The sequence below is a fragment of the Podarcis raffonei genome, chromosome 1 (genome assembly GCF_027172205.1).
Source record: "Podarcis raffonei isolate rPodRaf1 chromosome 1, rPodRaf1.pri, whole genome shotgun sequence".
In the NCBI taxonomy this organism is placed as follows: Eukaryota; Metazoa; Chordata; class Lepidosauria; order Squamata; family Lacertidae; genus Podarcis; species Podarcis raffonei.
Window position 1 is genome coordinate 17,047,852 of NC_070602.1, and position 20,297 is coordinate 17,068,148.

The window sequence follows — 20,297 nt, forward strand, 5'->3', positions numbered from 1 at the left end:
ACACCCTGTAATACAGGAATCATAGATCTGTCGGTGATTAGCTCTAGTTCCACTTATCATTGGCTCTGACTGACATTGGCTCTGTCTCCATCTGCTTTCCGCCTCCCTTCCAAGTCCCAGTGTAGTGCCAGGTTACCAAATACGAACAGTAGGCACCAGTCTATGGGACCCACGTCTTTTAGGGGCCCCATGACAATTGATCAAAATAATATTGCTTTGATCTTCAAACAAAACTACAACCTAGCTTTCTTAGTTCAATGCTATTCCACTAGAGTCCATGCATAAAAAACCTCCAGATATGTATTTTACTACTTTACTACTTTATTTTAATACTTTGTTGGAAGCTGCCCGGAGTGGCTGGGGAAACCCAGCCAGATGGGCAGGGTATAAATAATAAATTATTATTATTATTATTATTATTATTATTATTATTATTTGTAATGGTTATATGGGGTTGCTCATGCGTAAGTTGCTGCCACTCCTGGCTAGGTTGCCTGGTTAAACCTTTTTCTGGCTGGACAGCCCTTCACTTCGTGGCTGTTTCAGTCGCTAGCAGTATCCGTCAGTGGGCGTTTCTTGAACTTCTTCCAGCAAAGAAGTTCTTTGACGCCAAGTCTATGCCTACTTTCCCTGCGCGGAAGTCTTCTGCGCAGGGTGGGTGTGGGCAGCGGAGGACCCGTGCTCTCCCCGCTGGTCTCCGGTGAGGAGTCCTGGAGCCCCCTGGCCGATTCCCCCATCTGCCCCCCTTTATTCCTGGTGTTACGCTGATTTCCTTCCCCAGCCGATGAGCTCCCTCTCTCCCTGCTGGGCCCTTCTCCAGCATCGCTTGGGAGCCTTGCCTCCACCTCTGGCTCCGATGTCAGTTCCCTGACATTATTATTATTATTATGAAGCTTTGTTAGTGTGTCACGAGTTCCCTCCAGATCCTAGAATATTTACAAGTAGCCATGTAGAAGCGTAAAATCAAAGGCATATTAGGAGATAATCTATGAGAGCCCCATTGCCCCAAATATTTCAACTGCCTAGGGGCCTCCACTAGGTTTAATCCAGCACTGTCCCAATGGAGGTCAACTACCACGGTCAAACCCACTCTGATATGACTGGCTTAGGAGAAGAGGGACTGAAAAGAGGGACTATGGGTTGATAAACGACAGGCAAAGGGAGTGGGTGAAATCTGTGCTCCTCATCCACACACCTATTTTGCTGTTGAAAGCTAAGCTTAACCACCGGTGCCTCACTTTTCCCATATTCGTCCTTAAATGCATGAACTTTCTGACGTCACATTTACTTTGGCCTCAAGGGTGGCAGGAGATCACAAAGCATTCCAGCTTTAAATGGATCTTTGTGCAGAAGGTGGAAGCCAAGATAAAATTAGTGCAGATAGTTGGATGCAAGAGAGCTTAATAAAAAATACCATTAAGACCACTGAATGGAAAGGCTTTGAACAAAAGGGTTTTAAAGTCAATAAAGAACTATACTGATAATACAGAACAAACTCTGAAGTTGTATGAGAATGGTTTTGAGACTTCCAAGGAGAACACATACAGCAGGTCCAAGAGACACAGCATTGTGGATTTAAGCAGGGCTGACTGAAATTTCAAAATATGCAGACAAGCTTTCAGTTTTTTCACGGTCTATCTATGGATAGAAAAGCACAAGAGACCTTACATTACTTAATCAATTGCCTTTGCCGTAACAAACCAACAGTCTTGGTCTGCAATCCTGGGAATTTGATTGCTGCCTTGCATCACAATGAGATATTACCATTATTTCTTAATTAAGTCAGTTTTTAAAAAATGCAGTCGGCTATATTTATCATACAACTCAATTTGCGAAGTTAATAATTAATTAGCCTCATCTTTCTCAGAAGCACAATTCCTGTATTTCCTGAAATTTGTGCATTATATATTCCATGACTGAGCAGAAATTTGAGCCACATCCTAATAGTGCAATCCTATGCACATTTACTTGTAACATAGCTGTCAACTTTTCCCTTTTCTTGCGAGGAATCCTATTCAGAATAAGGGAATTTCACTTTTAAAAAAGGGGAAAGTTGACAGCTATGACTTGTAAGTAAGTCCCAATGTGTTCAAGGAAGTCTGCTCCCAGGCAAGAGGAATCCTAGCAGAACAATCCTATGCGTGCCTACTCACAAGTAAGCTCCAATAGGTTTAATAGAATTTGCTCCCAGGGAAGCTTGCATAGGGAGCCCAAGTGGTGGTTTAATACAAAATTGCCTGCTGTCAGATCCAGACATAGTTATTAGTAGAGTAGAGCTTATAAAATGAAATTCTTACAAGTGAACAGAGATAGTTTTGAAAACCTCACAGTTGATTATTATAGCAGTCAAGTGCTTACTTACAAACTGATGTCTCCTAGTGAATATGTATTCTTTAATAGCAGACAACTACTGGACTTACCAGAGAGGTGAAATGATATTTAAAACTAAATGTAAAATAAACTTTTTAGAAGTGTTCATATTTTCTTTATTCTTTTTGTTTTACAGGAAGAGCACATCAAAGATTACATTTGACTGTTTACTTTCTTGAGAGACAGCAAGAACGATAAAATTGTGTTCCCATGCTGCTTCAACGGAAAATGACAATTATCCATTCCAGAACAGCATCTTACCTATCCACATGCATCTTCCCTTCCTAGGATGCTTATCAAAAGCAAATACAAGCAATTTTTTACTTAATTTTATTTTTACCTTGGAAGACCTGATATCCCAGGCCTTAACCTCTGGACTGAATCCTCCACAGATACAAACATTCGGATCAAGAGGGTGAAACTTCAAGGTGCTAATTCGAAAGTCAGTCCTACTGCTAAAAGTCTGTGCTCCTAAAATAGTGACAGAAAAGAAGAATGAAGGTTACTTTTTTTGGAAGTAAGGATTTACAGTTTCACAATTTTATTTCAGAACTATATGTGGTAGTAATGCTCAATGAAAATTCTTTGACTTTTTCCTGAATGCCATCAGAAAGTTGGCATTGTCTATATAGCACCATGTTGGGGGGAGGGGAGGGTTGGGATAAATGCACTGCAGAAGCTGAGTCAAGTGTTTAAGACAGTTGTCTTTACTAGGCCAACACCAACATACACTACTATACATACTATCTACACACTATCTACACGTGTTACAAGTAGTCTTCTTTCTCTGAACCCAGAGAGGGTTCTTTGCTTCAAAGTCCTTGCTCTGTTAAAGTCCATAACCAAATCCTTAGTTCAGTTGCTTGCAAAGTCCTGCAACTGATAGAGTTCTCTGAGTTCTTTCTTTCTTCTTTCACAAACTGTATTTTCAAAAAGTCTTCGCTTGAATCCAGAATTCCAACACATAGCCTGCAACATTTCCTGCAATCTCCTACCTCACAATATTCCTCACAATATGCTGTAACTTGAGCCCTTTTATAGAGTTACTTGCCAAATCTGCCCAATAACACAGGTAAGAGAGCCCTAAGAGAGCAGATGCATTGTGGGGAATGAGTCGTCTCAGCTGACTCATGGAGAATTAACCCATTAACTGCATTAACCATTGGGATGCATGCAGTTTTAGAGAATACGAGATAGGTCCCTGTCCCAAGGAGCTTACAATCTGAAATTCAAGGGAAACAGAGGAATATGAGGGAAATGGAGGGAAGACATATGTGGTTGTTTTCGACTGCATGTATGTTGAACTTGGGGCTGACTTTGTCTGGGATGTACAGATGGTTCAAAATACAACAGCTGGGATAATGACTGGCCCCAGACAATAGAACAAATGGGTCCATTTGTAAACCCACTTGATCTTAAAACAGAAGGCCCTTAAAAGGTTGGGGTCCAGGTTCTCAAGGACTACCTTTCCCTGCGCAAACCTGCTGGCACATCAAGACGCCCTTCTCTAGGTCACAACTACCACTAGAACTGAGGCAGGTGGTAACAGGATGGGGTCTTCTCAGCTATGATACTCTGGTCCTGGAATTCTCTCCCCAATCAGGCTCGCCTGGCACCAAACTTAGAGCTTGTTTCCAGTCATTTTAGCTCTGAATTTTGCTTATTTGTTTTGAACATTTATATCCTCATTTTCTTCACAAAACAGACTCTGTTAACTTTATGCTGTTCTGTTGCTCTGTTACATGAAATCTATTGGAAATTGCTGCAGTAATCCTTTTTAAACTGAAGAACAAGACAACAAATGCTTATAAAGCATACAACTAGACACATTTTGAGGTTAGTCTATTTAAGCAATCATCGTTTTGTCCTTAAAGGAAATTATTATGGCCAGTGGGCAGTATGGGAAAATAGAAAATTGCTTCATGCTGAGTCAGATCACTGGCCCTTCTAGAACTCAGAATTGTCTACACTGACTGCCAGCAGCTGTCCAGGATTTTAATTAAGGGTCTTCTCCAAGCTTTGTCTGGAACTGAACCTGGGACTTTCTGCATGGGAAGCAGATGCTCTACCATGGAGTTGTGGCTCAATTACTGGAGATTTTTTTAAATAAAGAAAAAATTTGAAAAATTAAAAATTAAATTCAGAAATTAGCAGAGGTATAGGGTGAGAAAATGTATCCCTTTCCCTTGATGATATCACAGCCACCATCCAATGAGCAGTCGTGGCACTTGCATCTGCATTGCATCCAAAACTGCAGTTATGAGGCTACTTTGGTAGGGTGGGTGGGATCATTTCCCTAGCAGCAACAACAACAAAAATGCAGTTTAATATGAAAATGAGGTAATCTGTAATGGGACACCCTGGAGAATTTATCTCTCAAAAAAAGTCATTAGCCTGGAAGAACTGAGTGGGGAGGGAGAGGAAGTAGGAAAGCAGCAGAACTTAGTTCTGTTCCTTCATGTAGAAGACTTCTCAAACTGGAAGAGATTTGGCAGCTAGAGAGGCAGCATGCGCGGCAAAAGATACTGCAGCAAAAAGCATGCAAAGTAAAGGGGAGCAGAACAGAGCAGCGCCGCTCAGCAGAGATAAAGGAGAATGAGCATGGAAAAAACAGGAGCTTTATGTTTGATGGGAGTTGGGAATAAGTCAGCCTTTGCTAACTGGGGCTGATCAGAGCTGTAGTTCAAAGCAACTACAGGGCATCAGGTCATAGCTGTCAAGCGTCCCTTATTTGGCGGGACAGTCCCTTATCCCAGCGCCATGTCCCACTGCTGTCCCTTATTGATGATGTCCCTTAAATAAGCTACTGAAGGTAATGGGGCCCTTTCTATGTCCAGCTGTCCTTTGTCAACAACAAATTGTTGCTGTTTTTTTGTGTTGAATATATGCTATATGGTAATTTATGGACCTAATAGGTATCTAAAGCCATTTGCACGCAACAAAATATGTATTTTATCAAAGTAATTGTTGATCCCTTATTTTGGCTGCTGAGCCCTTATTTTCGAGGCTGCTGGTCCCTTATTTTCAAATCTGTAAGTTGACAGCTATGCATCAGGTTGGCCGAGGCTGCATTAGACAAATGATCAGCTCTGAATTTCTACTTGTCCTTTCACCAGAACGCATTCAAATGAAACAAAGGAAGTGTAACATAGACGGTGGTTTAGCAGTTCATGTTGCCCTTGGGCAACACTTTAGTCCAGTTTCCCAAACTTGGGTGTCCAGCTGTTTTTGGACTATGATTCCCATCATCCCTAGCTAGCAGGACCAGAGGTCAGGGATCGTGGGAATTGTAGTCCAGAAACAGCTGGAAACCCAAGTTTGGAAATTATTGGTTTAAGTCTGCCATCCATTGTGTTAATGCAGTTCAGGAAAATGCTGCCCAGTTGGAATGATTAAATTGGGTGAATTATACAAATGATCATGAAGCAAACCACTGAACGCATCTCAGCAATGTCTCCCATAAGAGTCAGAAAGCCCTCTCGTTAGAATGAATGCCCCGGTCGCCTTTTCTCCAACTGTTAGGGCTTTGAGAAAACAGCACAACACGCAATACATTTTGTTGGCGAAACCACAATAGATTAAAACATATTTTGTTGCTGATTTGGGATAGGGGAGGGAGACAGAATTCTACTCTCAAAGCAAATAAGGATTTGCATATCCTCTCAAGTAAGGCACTGGCTGTTCCCATGGAGACACTCTTTTCTAAATTTAATTGTATGTGGTAATCTTCACAGAATCCTGTGGCTTAATACCAATCGTCTTTGTAAACAACCTTTCCAGGGCCGTAAATTAATGCCACAGGAAATTCAGCTACAAGGATTTGAATTTTATCTCCTGTTCATTGCCATTATACTTATCAAATTAATGATGTTAATAAACAGTTCACTCCAAGGTGTGAAACCAAATGCATTTTCACAATTTCCATTCCCTTTTATATCCTGATGAATAACACACACGAGGTTGCGTTATGCATAAGAAAACCTTGTTTTTCTATAATTCTATGCCTGTGGAGGGGAGGGGAGGATGTAAGAAGTGTTTCCTAACTTACGGCAAGGAGCTAACGCTTCCCAAAAATACTCTTCCCTGTCTTTTCTTAACATGCCTGGGGATTCCTCAGGTAGTTAAGGAAGCACCCATAAGATCGCACCATTTTATTCTGCAGTAATTACATCTCGAACAACCACTGAACCTCAATATTCCACCAAAACAGACTAGAATCTCCAAGAAAAAGCAGTTCTGAAATCGCAACCTAGTGCAGCTCCCAAAACAGCCAAACTGTGGTCCATCAATGGTGAAAGTTGACCAGACCCAGAGTCTCTGCCTTGCTTCTCTTTTTACTCCTCCCAATCTTATTTGACACACCTGAGCTTGCTCCAGCTGAGCAGCTGTGTCTCCCTCCCCACATGAAGATTTGACCCAAGGAGTCCCTTGATCTTCACCTGCTCGGCTAGTAAGCTGGGCTGTGTTCTCTCACCTGTCTCAGTCTCTTAAGTGCACTTCTCGCTGTTCACGGCGCCTCAGAGCCTGTCATGTTCACAGAGAAGGGGTACCTCTGGTTCTGGAGATGTGTCCCCTGGCTCTCATGAACTGTCAGCTGCCCCTTCAATGTCCTCTGACGCCTGCTAAGTACCTCCTAAGTCATGGGTAGGCAAACTAAAGCCCGGGGGCCGGATCCAGCCCAATCGCCTTCTCAATCTGGCCTGCGGTCGGTCCAGGAATCAGCATGTTTTTACATGAGTAGAATGTGTTGTTTTATTTAAAAAGCATCTCTGGGTTATTTGTGGGGCCTGCCTGGTGTTTTTACATGAGTAGAATGTGTTGTTTTATTTAAAAAGCATCTCTGGGTTATTTGTGGGGCATAGGAATTTGTTCATTTTTTTTTTCAAAATATTGTCCGGCCCCCCACAAGGTCTGAGGGACAGTGGACTGGCCCCCTGCTGAAAAAGTTTGCTGACCCCTGTCCTAAGTCCCCACCTCCCCTTCCCCATCTTCAGCTGTCCTGGTGTATACCAATCATGGCTACACCCCTTCCTGGGATCCTCTTCCCCTTCCTCAGAGCCCTGCCCTTTCATGACAGTTTCCCCGCCCCTACTCTTAGTAAAATTACTTAGTATAAAGTCAGGTCCTGGTCTCATTTATATGTTGGCAACTCCACAGCAGATCTGTCTACATTATTAAAAACTGTTTAAACTTTTAACGTGCACCTAATGTTCTAGTTGATGATTTATAGCTTTTCTCCAGATGCGGGCTGCTTGAGTAACTAACATCACATTTCTTCACATTTTACACAATAAAAATCCCTTTTCTTCCCAAAGGTATAGTTCTTCCCAGAATTACAGAAACAATGGAACACGACCGATTTCCAATGTAGGCTAAGCAGTGTTTCCTGTGATGTGCAGTGACAGAAAGTATTTTAATAATAATAGAGGCCACCTTGCAAATTCTTATTACTGCCTTGTCCAAACAGTATCATCTGTGCACAAGAGGCAGGTGTGAGCAGGTCTGGGGGAACTTGAAAATTTGCAGAAATACAAACATATTAAAAAAAACCAACCCAAAAGGGGAAGAAGCCCAAAACAGCCGAAGTGAGGACCTGAGCATGCTTAGTTTCCACAGAATGCTGACTGTTTTGAGGGGAGGGGAGAAACAGGGTGGGGAAAATGGAACAGATAGGCTGAAATCCTGAACAGCAGCATTACGAACTGCAAAAGATTGCTGTAGTCCTCATTTGTTAATGTTATGTACTGAAGTTCTCACCCTGGGCCAGCAGGGGGATACTGTAGATAGTTTTCACTCAGGTCCACATATGCAAATAAGGAATTGAAAGTGACGTTCAGTGATTGGATAGTTACAGAAAGTTGTTACTGTTGCTTTGTAGTTGAGCTCTATATAAGCAGGTTGGCTGAACCCTTCAGCCCAGTTCTGTTCTGGGCCTGTGAATAAACAAGAGCTGTTTGAAGAATCGCTGTGTCGTCTGATATGTTCACCCACAACTTAACAGTTAACACATTAAAATCATCATTTAAATTATGGTGAGCAGCCATAACTCAATAGTTTAGAACACACTTTGCATGCAGCGGCTCCAGAAGTTTTAATACCATCTTATTTTTTTAAAAAATGAAGTGGCTGAACAGAATTCACTAGGGAAACCATAGAGAAGGTTCTGCTGCCCCGTGCCTTAATGCTCAGGTGGGGAACCCATGGCTCTCCATATGTTGTTGAACTACAACTCCCATCAGCCCCAGAGATAATGGGGTAATGGTCAGGGATAGTGGGAGCTTTAGTCCAACAACATCTGGAGGGCCACAAGTTTCCTGCCCCAGGCCACTGAAGGAAAAGAAGTGTGGCTTTGCCCTCTAGAAGTAGAAGTGATATGGATGGCTCCACTTTTAATCCTAATTATTGGACGCATAAGAAAATCTCTGTCTGTACCTTGAACATCATTAAAACTACAGGGCTTCTTCAGATTTTGGATTAATTTACTTATCTGGGCATTCTCCGTTTTAAAGCAGCACTTGAAGCGGGATACAAATGGGGAGAAACAAAGCAAAGTCATAAAGAAAGCTCTAAGTAACCTAGTAAGTAAGTGGGTGGCGCTGTGGTCTAAACCACTGAGCCTAGGGCTTGCCGATCAGAAGGTCAGCGGTTCAAATCCCCACAACAGGATGAGCGCCCGTAGCTCGGTCCCTGCTCCTGTCAACCTAGCAGTTCGAAAGCACATCAAAGTGCAAGAAGATAAATAGGTACCGCTCCGGTGGGAAGGTAAACGGCGTTTCCGTGTGCTGCTCTGGTTTTGCCAGAAGCGGCTTAGTCATGCTGGCCACATGACCCGGAAAAACTGTCTGCGGACAAACGCCAGCCCCCTCGGCCAGTAAAGCGAGATGAGCGCCGCAACCCCAGAGTCATCCGCGACTGGACCTAATGGTGAGGGGTCCTTTACCTTTACCTTTAAGTAATGTACATTTCCCTCTTATATCTAGACCCAACAAATCTATGACGGGCATGCATTTATATTTAATTCATGAACTCTAATGTAATGTAATGTTAGGCAATCTGCAGTGCACCAAAGAAAGTGCTTTTAAATCATCCCAGAGTGGCAGTTCAGTTGCGATAATCAGAACACTGCATTCATGGCAGGCAAATGGCCATCTGTCATGGTTGGGTGGACAGATGTCATGGATGTGCTAGTTGAGATTCCTGCATCGCAGGGGGTTGGGCTACATGACCCACAGGATCCCTTCCAAACCTACAAGTCTTTGATTCCAAATAACAAGATTCCCCCCACCCCAGCAATCTGCAGGTGCAACGGCATTGTTTCCTTTGTGACAAAGAGATGGCAGTTTAATTAAAAATGTTCGCTGTTATGCAAATGCCACAACACATAAACATAAATTTCAAAACTACATTAGCATGCCGGGTTTCGCTGAGCTTCAGTGACCAGCAGGAGTTACCAACATGCTCAAAAATGACTAAATAATAATATATAAAATTACATGCTCTCTCGATGTACCTCGCGACCTTCTCTGTTATCTGACTTTCCGTATCAGATAATAGAAAATACAGTGTAATGTCTGATGAACGGCCGGGGTTGGAGAGAATGAGTGGAGTAATAATCTCATTCCTTAGGTCTTTGTAGAGGGGGCAAGAAAGAAGGACGTGAGACACTGTTTCCGTGTTACCATCTCCACATGGGCAGAGTCGTTTTTCAAATGGAGTCTTTAGGTAACGACCTTCGAGTACAGCAGAGGGAAGAACATCCCATCTAGCCAATGTAAAGGCACGTCTGTATTTCGGGATGGTTAGTTTAGACAAGTATGAAGCTGGAGAGTCAAAATGAGAAGGGGGAAAGTAGGTATACCATGGGCACAGTTTCTTTAAGATGGTCAGGTTGTTTTGTCGTTCGATGTCTTTCAGGCGCTGGCCTATTAGACTCTTTGCTTTGATGAGGCCCATTGATAATAGGGACTGTGAGTGCAGACCGCATGTAAGGAGTTTTTGATGCACGGTTTTGAACCACTTGCTTTTGTGAGAGTCTTGCATTACTAAAGGCAGTAGACCAGGTGGATTCAGATTAAGACGAAGCCAATAGTTGAATGTTCTCTGCCAAGTCCGAGTTTCCACAGATGGAAGGCAGGCCTCGAGTCTTAATGCTGCGTTGGGAACACAGGGGGGGACACCGAGAATCTGCCTTAGAAATTTAGACTGGACAGACTCAAGACTGGAGCAGTGGTTCCCCGTCCAGATTTGGGCCCCATACAGTAACTGCGCCAGAGGTTTTGCTTGATAAACTTCAAGGGCTGCTGGGATGAATCTGCCCCCCTTCGTGTAGAAGAAGCGGGACAGCATCTTGATACTTTGAGCTGCTTTTTCTTTGGCACATTTTTGATGGACATCCCAGGACCCAGTCGACTGGAAAACGATACCCAGATATTTGAAGGCTTTGACTTGTTCAATTGTCTGGTTATCCATCCTCCAGCTATACTGTCTGTGTTTCCTTGCAAAAACCATAGTTTTGGTTTTCTGATAGTTTATTGCAAGTTGCTCTCTCCTACAGTATGCTGAGAATTCACCTATGAGCCTATTTAAGCCTATTCTTGTTCGGGATAGGAGTATCGCATCGTCAGCGTACAAAAGCACTGATATTGCTTTGTCAGCCAGTTTGGGGGCGTGGAAGTCCGGAGATGACAAACAGTTAACCATATCGTTGATGTAGATGTTGAATAGAGCTGGGGCCAGGATGCAACCTTGCTTGACCCCCTTACTGACAGAAACTGGTCCTATAAGATGGCCGTTTAACGAAGTTCTTACATGCAGCACCGTGTCTTTATACAAACAGCTCATCAGAAATAATAGTCTTTTGTCTATACTTGATGTGCTCAATTTATCCCAGAGTCTTACACGTGGAATTGAATCGAAAGCAGCCTTTAGATCGATAAAGGCTGCATATAGCACCCCACGGGATTTTTTGGCATATTTGTCAATTAGATAGGCTAAGATGAAGCAATGGTCTATGGTGGATCTGCCTTGCCTGAAACCCGCTTGCTCTTCCGCTAGAATGGCTTCAGTTTCCAGCCAGCTAGTTAGCTTGGTATAAAGATGTTTGGCATATAGTTTGCTCGGTATAGGCAGAAGGCTGATTGGTCTATAACTTGCCGGGTCTGTCATGGGTCCTTTTTTATAGATTGGGATAATTATTGCCTCAGACCAACCATCTGGGAGTAAACCCGTTGAGTCGATCCAAGAAAATAAAGACGCCAGCAGGGGGGCCCACCAGCCAATGTTGGACTTCAGAAGTTCAGCAGGGATGTAATCATTCCCTGGGGCCTTGTTGTTCTTTAGTTGTGCGATTAAATTCTCAACTTCCTTCGCAGTTACTGGTGGCCAATGAGGTAGGTCCTCCAATTGGATGCATAGTTTGTAATGTTGGGCTTCCTGGTCATAGAACAAAGATTGAAAATGGCGCAACCACTCCATTGGTTCCACTGTACAGATGGAATTAGTACGCTCCTGGTCCAGTAGACCAGATATGGTTCGCCAAAAACAAGTAGTATCTTTCTCGTGCGATGCCTTAACCAAACTGTGCCAAGCGGCTCTTTCAGCTTCCAATTTCTTTCTCCTTAGTAATTGTTTGTAAGACCGTCTCAGATAAATATAAGCGTTAAGTAGGGGGGCAGTCCCTGATTTCCTGTATCTCCAGTAGGCTGTTCTCGTTTGTCTCCTTGTTTGCCTGCACTCCAGGTCAAACCAGCTAGCTCCGTCCTTTGCCCTCTTTGTAGCGGAGCAATGTATCACTGTTGTTAAATGGGGTTTCAATCTTTCCAAAAGTAATTTAAAGCGTTCCATGATCGCAGCTACTGAATTGCCTGATACGATAGCGGAGCGAATACGCTTTAACTCCACTGACTGAAGAAGGAGGGTTAGATTTTCATTCAGTATTGGGGACCATTTAAGTCTTTTGGGGGCAGGTATAACCAAATTTGCAGAAGGTATATATTGTGGCTCGGCAATAGAATAGTCAAAAGGCCGACCTGCAAGCTCTAAAATTAGAGGCAGGTGATCACTCAGAATATTGTGGCCCACTTGGAACTTCCTTACAAAGCTGTGAGCAAATCTTGAGATTAAGATATAATCTATAACGCTTCCCCCAGCCTTGGAGAAATGGGTATATTCCCCGGGGCGGTCCCCCTCTATATTGCCGTTTAATATCAGCAGTTCCCTCCGTCTGGCAGCCTGCACCAAGCAGAGACCTGAGAAATTACTTCTGCTATCTTTGGACAGTCGTGTCGCGCCAATATCCGTCAGTTCTTCGGGGTCCATAAATTGGTTGAAATGAGTGTATAGACTGTTGTCATCTGTTCCTATACGAGCGTTGAAGTCTCCGCACACAATGGTCAGGGCAGACGGGTAAGTAGATTCGAGAGGCTCTAAAAACGCCTCTAGCTCAGCCCATGTAGCCTTGACAACGGGGTTTTTTTGGCCTGGGGGAATATAGACATTGACCAGCAAGAGAGTAGTTCTCTTGAAGCTAAGTAGAGCGGCTGTTGCTACAGAATTGCAGCTAGGTAGGGCTGTTAGAGAACCTAGGCTTCGTGCAAATGATTGCTTCAAATATCTAAAAGGGTGTCACGTGGAGGATGGAGCTAGCTTGTTTTCTCCTGCTCTGGAGGGCAGGATCTGAACCAATGGCTTCAAATTACAGGACAGGAGTTTCCGACTAAAAACCAGGAGGAACTTTCTGGCAGTGAGAGCTGTTCAACAGTGGAATGGGTTTCCTGGGAAGCTGGTGGACTCTACAGTCATACCTCTTGTTGCGTTTGCTTCATGTTGCGGCTTTTCGGGTTGCGAAAGCGGCAAACCTGGAGGTGTATACTTCCAGGTTTCTCTGTGTGCGCACATGCACAAAACACTTCTGTGCGCTTCGCGAATGCGCAGAAATGCTCTATCACGCTCCGCGCTTGCGCAGAAGTCCCGCTCTAGTTGCAGACTTTTCGGGTTGCGAAAGGCACCCCAGAACAGATCGTGTCCGCAACTAGAGGTACCACTGTACTTCATCGAAAGTTTTTAAGCAGAGGTTGGATGCCCATCTGTCATCAGAGGCAGTTTTAGGGGAGTAGGACTACTCTGGTCGCATTGTGCCTGGAGCTGCAGGGTTGCCGCAGGGGATACTGCAACTATCGTTTAGAATGGAGCAAGAGAGGCAGAGGGATGCCGGATTTTGGTGTCACACAGGGCGATGCTGAAGTCTGAGGCCCGCAAAGTCCGCCACTGCTGCCATGGGTGCATTAGTTGAGATTCCTGCATTGCAAGGGATTGGACTAAATAACAACAATAATAATTTAATTTATATCCTGCCCATTAGGCTGAGTTTCCCCAGCCAGTCTGGATGGCTTACATAATATAAAACACAACAAATCATCAAACATTTAAAAACAAGATATCCTATACAAGCAACAAACCAACCAACCAATAAATCAATAAAAACCAACGACAACAATAATAACAATAATAATACAGTTTACAGTTATGCCCAAATTAAAGTAACTTCCAACCCCAACCAAACATTTAACCAACACCAACCCAACAAAAATGAAACAGAGGAACCAAAATTAGAACCGTTTACGACATTTTAGCCAGTTGCCCCAACTGGGGAATGGTTGGGTGTGTTTAGCCTGGAAAAGAGGAGACTGCAACGAAATACGACAGCAAACTTCCAATATATAAAGGGTTGTCAGTGGAAGATGGAACAAGCTTGTTTTCTCCTGCTCTGGAGGGTGGAGGACACTTGGGGTCCCTTCCAACTCTATTAAATAAATAAGTAATCAATCAATCAATCAATCAATCATCACTTGCTTGCTTGCCAGGCAGGGAACCAATAGGCAAGCAGGCAATGGCATCGCCTCCTCCGCCTCCTTCCCACCATCAAGCAGGTTGCAAGGGTGAAAAGGAAGAAGAAGAAGAGAAAGAAATGGTGGAAGAGGAAATGGTTCAGAGGGTTCTTGTCAGTGCTCCCACCACACCACAAGGCATGGCCCTCAGCAGATGCCCAACCACGCCCTTGTGGCCCTTGATGCCAGCCCTGTACGGTAGGACCTTACTTGTCCCCAGAAAGCACGGAAGGGTTCCAAGCAAAGAAGGCACTTCAACCTTCTCCACACAAGTGGCAGAAGAGGGAGAAGGACTCCGTCAGTCCACGGGCCTGAAGTGCTGTGGAGGCCTGAGCAAGGAACAATTCCTCCAAGCCTGCGTGAAAAAAGTAATTAAGAGAGGAAAGTTTGCTCATGACGCCGTGGATGGAAGACATCTAAGCGAAGTTAATCAAGCGCTGAAATAAGCTCTGCACTGGTGAAGAGCAATGGAGAGAGGTGAATGAATGGTTCAGTGAAATAAGGCTGCTCTAATCTGTACAGCTGGCTTCATGTTTTTCAAGTGAGAATGCACCCAATTTGGATTCCAGTAACAAGCTGGGTTGTTTTTGTTCTGATTTTTTCTTTTACTGAAAGCGCTACTGGCGTATCGGTGAGAAATGCAGACTAACAATAAACAAGACAGGAAAAAGGGAGGTGTTCAGAGTAAACTGGCTGTGTTGTTTGAACCTGCTTCTCTCTGTGTGTGTCTTTCTCTCTTACACACACACACATAACAGATGCATGATAATACACTGAAAAATTCCCAAGCTATATTAAAATGGAAGCATCTTGTAAAATTCAGTCAAAAGCCAATGAATTGAAATGCCTGTTTAAATATAAACATTTTAATAAGATGTTGAAAGCTGCTTTTTCAGGCGGGGTTTATTCCGAGCACCACTTATTCTCACCTGCCTATCTTACAGAACCTCGAATCTTCCTTACCCAATGATTTAGAAAGCTGCCCTGGACCAAATCAGTCAGTTGGTCTACCTAGATCAGTATTGTCAACACTGACTGGCAGCAACTCTTCCAAGGTTTCAGGCAGAAGTCATTCCCAGATTTATCTGGAGTTGCCTGGGATTGAACCCAGGGCATTTTGCATGCAGTGCATGTGATCTGTTGTTGTTGTTTAGTCCTTTAGTCGTGTCCGACTCTTCGTGACCCCCTGGACCAGAGCATGCCAGGCACTCCTGTCTTCCACTGCCTCCCGCAGTTTGGTCAGACTCATGCTGGTAGCTTCGAGAACACTATCCAACCATCTCGTCCTCTGTTTTCCCCTTCTCCTTGTGCCCTCCATCTTTCCCAACATCAGGGTCTTTTCCAGGGAGTTTTCTCTTCTCCTGGGGTGGCCAAAGGATTGGAGCTTCAGCTTCAGGATCTGTCCTTCCAGTGAGCACGCAGGGCTGATTTCCTCCAGAATGGATAGGTTTGATCTTCTTGCAGTCCATGGGACTCTCAAGAGTCTCCTCCAGCACCATAATTCAAAAGCATCAATTCTTCGGCGATCAGCCTTCTTTATGGTGCATCTACTTTATGTGATTTACCACTGTGCTATAGTTGTCCCTTTCCAGGCAGGATGATAATAGTTTGAGTCTTGTAGGCAAGCTTGTCCAACTTCCTCTTCTGTGCATAAAATCCAAACCTAGAGCAGCCCCATGAGATGGCTGCCCAGCCTCTGCCTCAAGACTTCCCCGGCCACCACCCCAAGTTATTGCTTCCATTGACAAACTGCTTTTACCATTAACAAGTGTCTCCTAATGTTCAACTGAAATCTGCCATCCTGTAACTTGAACCCATTAGATCTAATCCCACCCTTTAGGGCAGCAGCAAAGAAGTCTTTATTCTCTTTCGTCAGACGGGATAGCTCAGTTGATTAGAGCATGGTGCTGATAGCACCAAGGTTGCAGGTTTGATCCCCGTATGGGACAGCTGCATATTCCAGCACTGCAGGGGGTTCGACTAGATAATCCTCAGGGTCCCTTCCAGCACTACAATTCAATGTTTCTATTATTATTCTTGGCCTATCTTTCCAACCTTTAGATAGGAATACCCATGCACACATCTCATCTGTCCTGTATCTGAGCCCGGCTTTGGCTGGGGAGGGCGGGATATAAATAAAATGTTGTTGTTATTATTATTATTATCAGGAAATATCAGTCCTGTATCAGGAAGCTTTCAATGCTTAATATTTTATTATGTTTTTGTATATGCTGGAAACCACTCAGAGTGTCTGGGGCAACCCAGTCAGATGGGTGGGGTGCAAATAATAATAATAATAACAACAATAATAATAATAATAATAATGGCTCAAAAATCTGCCTAGAGCCCACCCAAGGAACTAATTCTCCACATGTGCCAATTTGCTTGTTAATTCACGTAACAACAGCCTTAAAATGACTTCATATCTTACATAATAAAGTGCACTGTGCTTCCTGAAGGGCATGTACAACAACAAATTTGTATGACACTTGATGCTTTACACGCAGATAAAGGCCATACAGCTTAGAAAATCAGCTGCCAATTTTTTACTTTTGTCTCCAGCATCCTCTAACAACAGAAGCCACCGGGTACACTGCTCCGAGCACGGGGAACTCAGTCCATTAGCTTCAGTTACAATTGGTGTTGCGCTATAATGACGGCGAGAAAGAAAATACCAGAGAAATGCGGTTGCGAGAAGGAAAATGACCCAAAGACACAATGCAGAAATGGGCTTGTCTGAAAAGAAAGTTTCGGTACATTACTCGCTCTCCCACCGAACTACAAGTAAAGCGGATCCATAAAACTTGTAAGTGGTAATATGAAAGCTTGATTAACCCAGAAATGTGAATACTCCAACGTAAGATTTAATGGATTTTATATTCGGAGTATGGAATGCCCTTGGAGCCGCAAGTATTAAAAACACATGCCATAACAAAACTGAAAAAATTGATTATCACTGCATACGCTGAAAAATTATGTTCAGGCAATCTTCATTTTGGCTCGTTTCATGGCTGGTTTCTAAAAGAAATCAAGAGAAATTCCTACCCTTTTTTAAATTTAAACATCTACACGCAGCCCTGTAATATAAAGGTACTACGAGGGCGGTACATAATATTAATTACTAGCCATCCTTTAGTTTGGATTGCCACAACTCCAGCATTAAAAAGATAAAGGACCCCTGGACGGTTAAGTCCAGTCAAAGGCGACTATGGAGTGCAGCGCTCATCTCGCTTTCAGGCCGAGGGAGCTGGCGTTTGTCCACAGACAGCTTTCCAGGTCATGTGGCCAGCATGACTAAACCACTTCTGGTGCAATGGGAACACCGTGACGGAAACCTGAGCGCACAGAAACGCCGTTTACCTTCCCGCTGCAGCGGTACCTATTTATCTACTTGCGCACAGGCGTGCTTTCGAACTGCTAGGAGTTGGGACAGAGCAACTCCAGCATTAATGTAACATTCAAGCTTGCATGGGAGGAATTAGTTTAAAAACCACTGGAAGTAACTAAACAAACAAACAACGGAAAGTTAGAAAAGGCCTCCTAGAAAAACAGATTGATGAAGTAATTAAACGCTTAAATGGCCGTCCTTAACAGTCTTGTTTGGAAGCAAGACCTATTGATTTCAGTACAACTTAGGGCCAAACTAGACACAGCAGTAAATGTGTCTTAGCATCCAATATGGGGGGGGGTGTTAGGAAAAAAATGCAGATTGCAGCAGCTGAGGTGGGGTGGGGGCCTGATAATTAAAAGAATCAAAGCATGTGGAGAGGGGAATTTAACTCTTTCCTCTCTTGCTAATGTCTCAAAGAAAATTTGTCTTCTGAAGCTGGAATTTGCTCTGAAGGCAGAGGACACTCACTAGTGCTTAAGGGAGATTACCTCCCAATGCAGCTAGCTTCAGAAGAGGGAATTTCTTTGGAACCAAGCACTGAAGAAAATGGTGAAATCTCCCTTCCATAACTGTTCTGATCCAGTTAATTAACATTTCACCCCCCCCCCACCCAGCCAATAAAAAGCTGATTCAATTTGCATTTTTTAAAAGCTGCACCTTAGATGCAAATATGCATTTACTACTGCCATGTGTAGTTTGGCCCTTTTCCCCGTGTTTTACTTATTCATCCATAAAATTTATTCACCACTTGATTTTAAAAAACCTGAAAGCAGTTTATAGACGATAAAACAGTAAAATCAAGAAAGGTTTGCGACCCTACTTTAAAACATACGAAATTTAAAATACTAAAACTGACTAAAATTAACTAAACTTTCTAAGGACCTGAATACCTTTTAAAGTAACATTTTAAGCCCCACAATGTTCCATGTAGTATGAAAATAGTATTTCACATGCAAGCCAAATATTAATATTTACCTGTTTCAATATCGGTTAAATGAAGCATAGAATCAAACCCTCCGCTGAGAACACCTCTCCCACAGGGGGTCCACTGGGCAGCTCGAACGGCACAGGTGTGGCAAAGGTATGTTTTCAAGCAACGGCCCCGATCCACAGCATCCCAAACCTAAAAGGAAAATATAATGAACTTTAAAAAAGATGAGCCGACCAACTGCAGCTAGGGCCAACAGGGAATAGGAGTGGCTTCTGATCGGTCACTTTAAGAGCTCTTTGAGAGTATCATTAGGAAGCAACACTTTTGCATCTTGGAACGCAAACGCTTAAAATGAAGAAACTGCTCGGAAGTGAAGCAGCCACATTAGTTGTGTTTATAACGGGAAGTGGGAAATGGCCCATTCAAGATGGAACGTTATTCAGAGCCATAGAATATCCGGCAACCAGGAGGGCAGGGGGCTATTCTGCAGAAGGAAGTCTATCAACAACAACAGCCACAAAATCTTAGATTTGGAAGGGACAGCAAGGGCCATCTGGTCCAACCCCCTGCAATGCAGGAATGAATGTGCCGGATGAGTCTCTGTGAGGAGGAAATTCTATACAGAGAAGATCCTCTCCTGGGCTACAACTGCACAAAACATATGAGGATGACAAAGCTAGATGTAGTTCCTATCTAGAGGGCATACATAAAAGGGGTAGATAACCATATTCAATTAGCACTAGAAACAGGTCCCAGAGTCATAGCATTGTAGAATTGTAAGAGACACCCCCGGGTCATCTCGTCCAACCCCCTGCAATACAGAAATCTCAGCTAAAGCATCCATGACATATGGCCTTCCAGCCTCTGCTTAGAAACCTCCAAGGAAAGAGCGTCCACAACCTCCCAAGGGAGACCACACCACTGTCAAACAGCTCTTATTCAGTTTTGAATTATGGTGCTGGAGGAGACTCTTGAGAGTCCCATGGACTGCAAGAAGATCAAACCTCTCCATTCTTAAGGAAATCAGCCCTGAGTGCTCACTGGAAGGACAGATCATGAAGCTGAGACTCCAATACTTTGGCCACCTCATGAGAAGAGAAGACTCCCTGGAAAAGACCCTGATGTTGGGAAAGATGGAGGGCACAAGGAGAAGGGGACGACAGAGGACAAGATGGTTGGACAGTGTTCTTGAAACTACCAGCATGAGTTTGACTAAACTGCGGGAGGCAGTGGAAGACAGGAGTGCCTGGCATGCTCTGGTCCATGGGGTCACGAAGAGTCGGACACGACTAAACGGCAGGGTAGAGCAGGGTTCACGAATATGGTGCTCTCCATATAAGTTCTGAAGAGCACACATAACCTGGACCAGGCAGGTTTCATTGGTCACAAGGGGTAAGAGTCAAGGGAATCCAAATAATTGGCCTCGGGCCGCCAAGCACCTTGTCTTCTTCCTTGGGCAACAGCAGTTTAAACTTGTATTTCAAATTTGGACAGGCTAAGTGCTCCAAACATCTCGTCTAGACTAGCTTGCAAGACTGGATTTAAAGTAAAAGGAGAGAACCTTGCATTCTGAAACTATATTAAAGGCAATAAATTAGTGTGTGGCAGGCACAATTTCCTGAAAATTTCCTAGAAACGCTGGAACTGATCATGAAAGATTTCTGTTGCCACATTTATCATCCTCGGCTAGTTCAAGAAACAATCTTATCACTTATCAGCC

At 43.6% G+C, this 20,297-nt stretch overlaps 1 protein-coding gene across 4 annotated transcripts in view; it reads right to left on the reverse strand.

The window, feature by feature from the left end:
• WDR25 (WD repeat domain 25) overlaps positions 1–20,297 on the reverse strand; it is a 99,226-nt gene that overhangs the window by 22,832 nt on the left and 56,097 nt on the right. For all 4 annotated transcript variants that reach the window (XM_053374879.1, XM_053374967.1, XM_053375049.1 and 1 more), the window contains 2 exons: positions 18,622–18,769; positions 2,711–2,841 (listed from right to left, as the gene is read on the reverse strand). In XM_053374879.1, the coding sequence (XP_053230854.1) occupies positions 2,711–2,841; positions 18,622–18,769 (279 nt within the window). The remainder of the gene's footprint in view (positions 1–2,710; positions 2,842–18,621; positions 18,770–20,297) is intronic.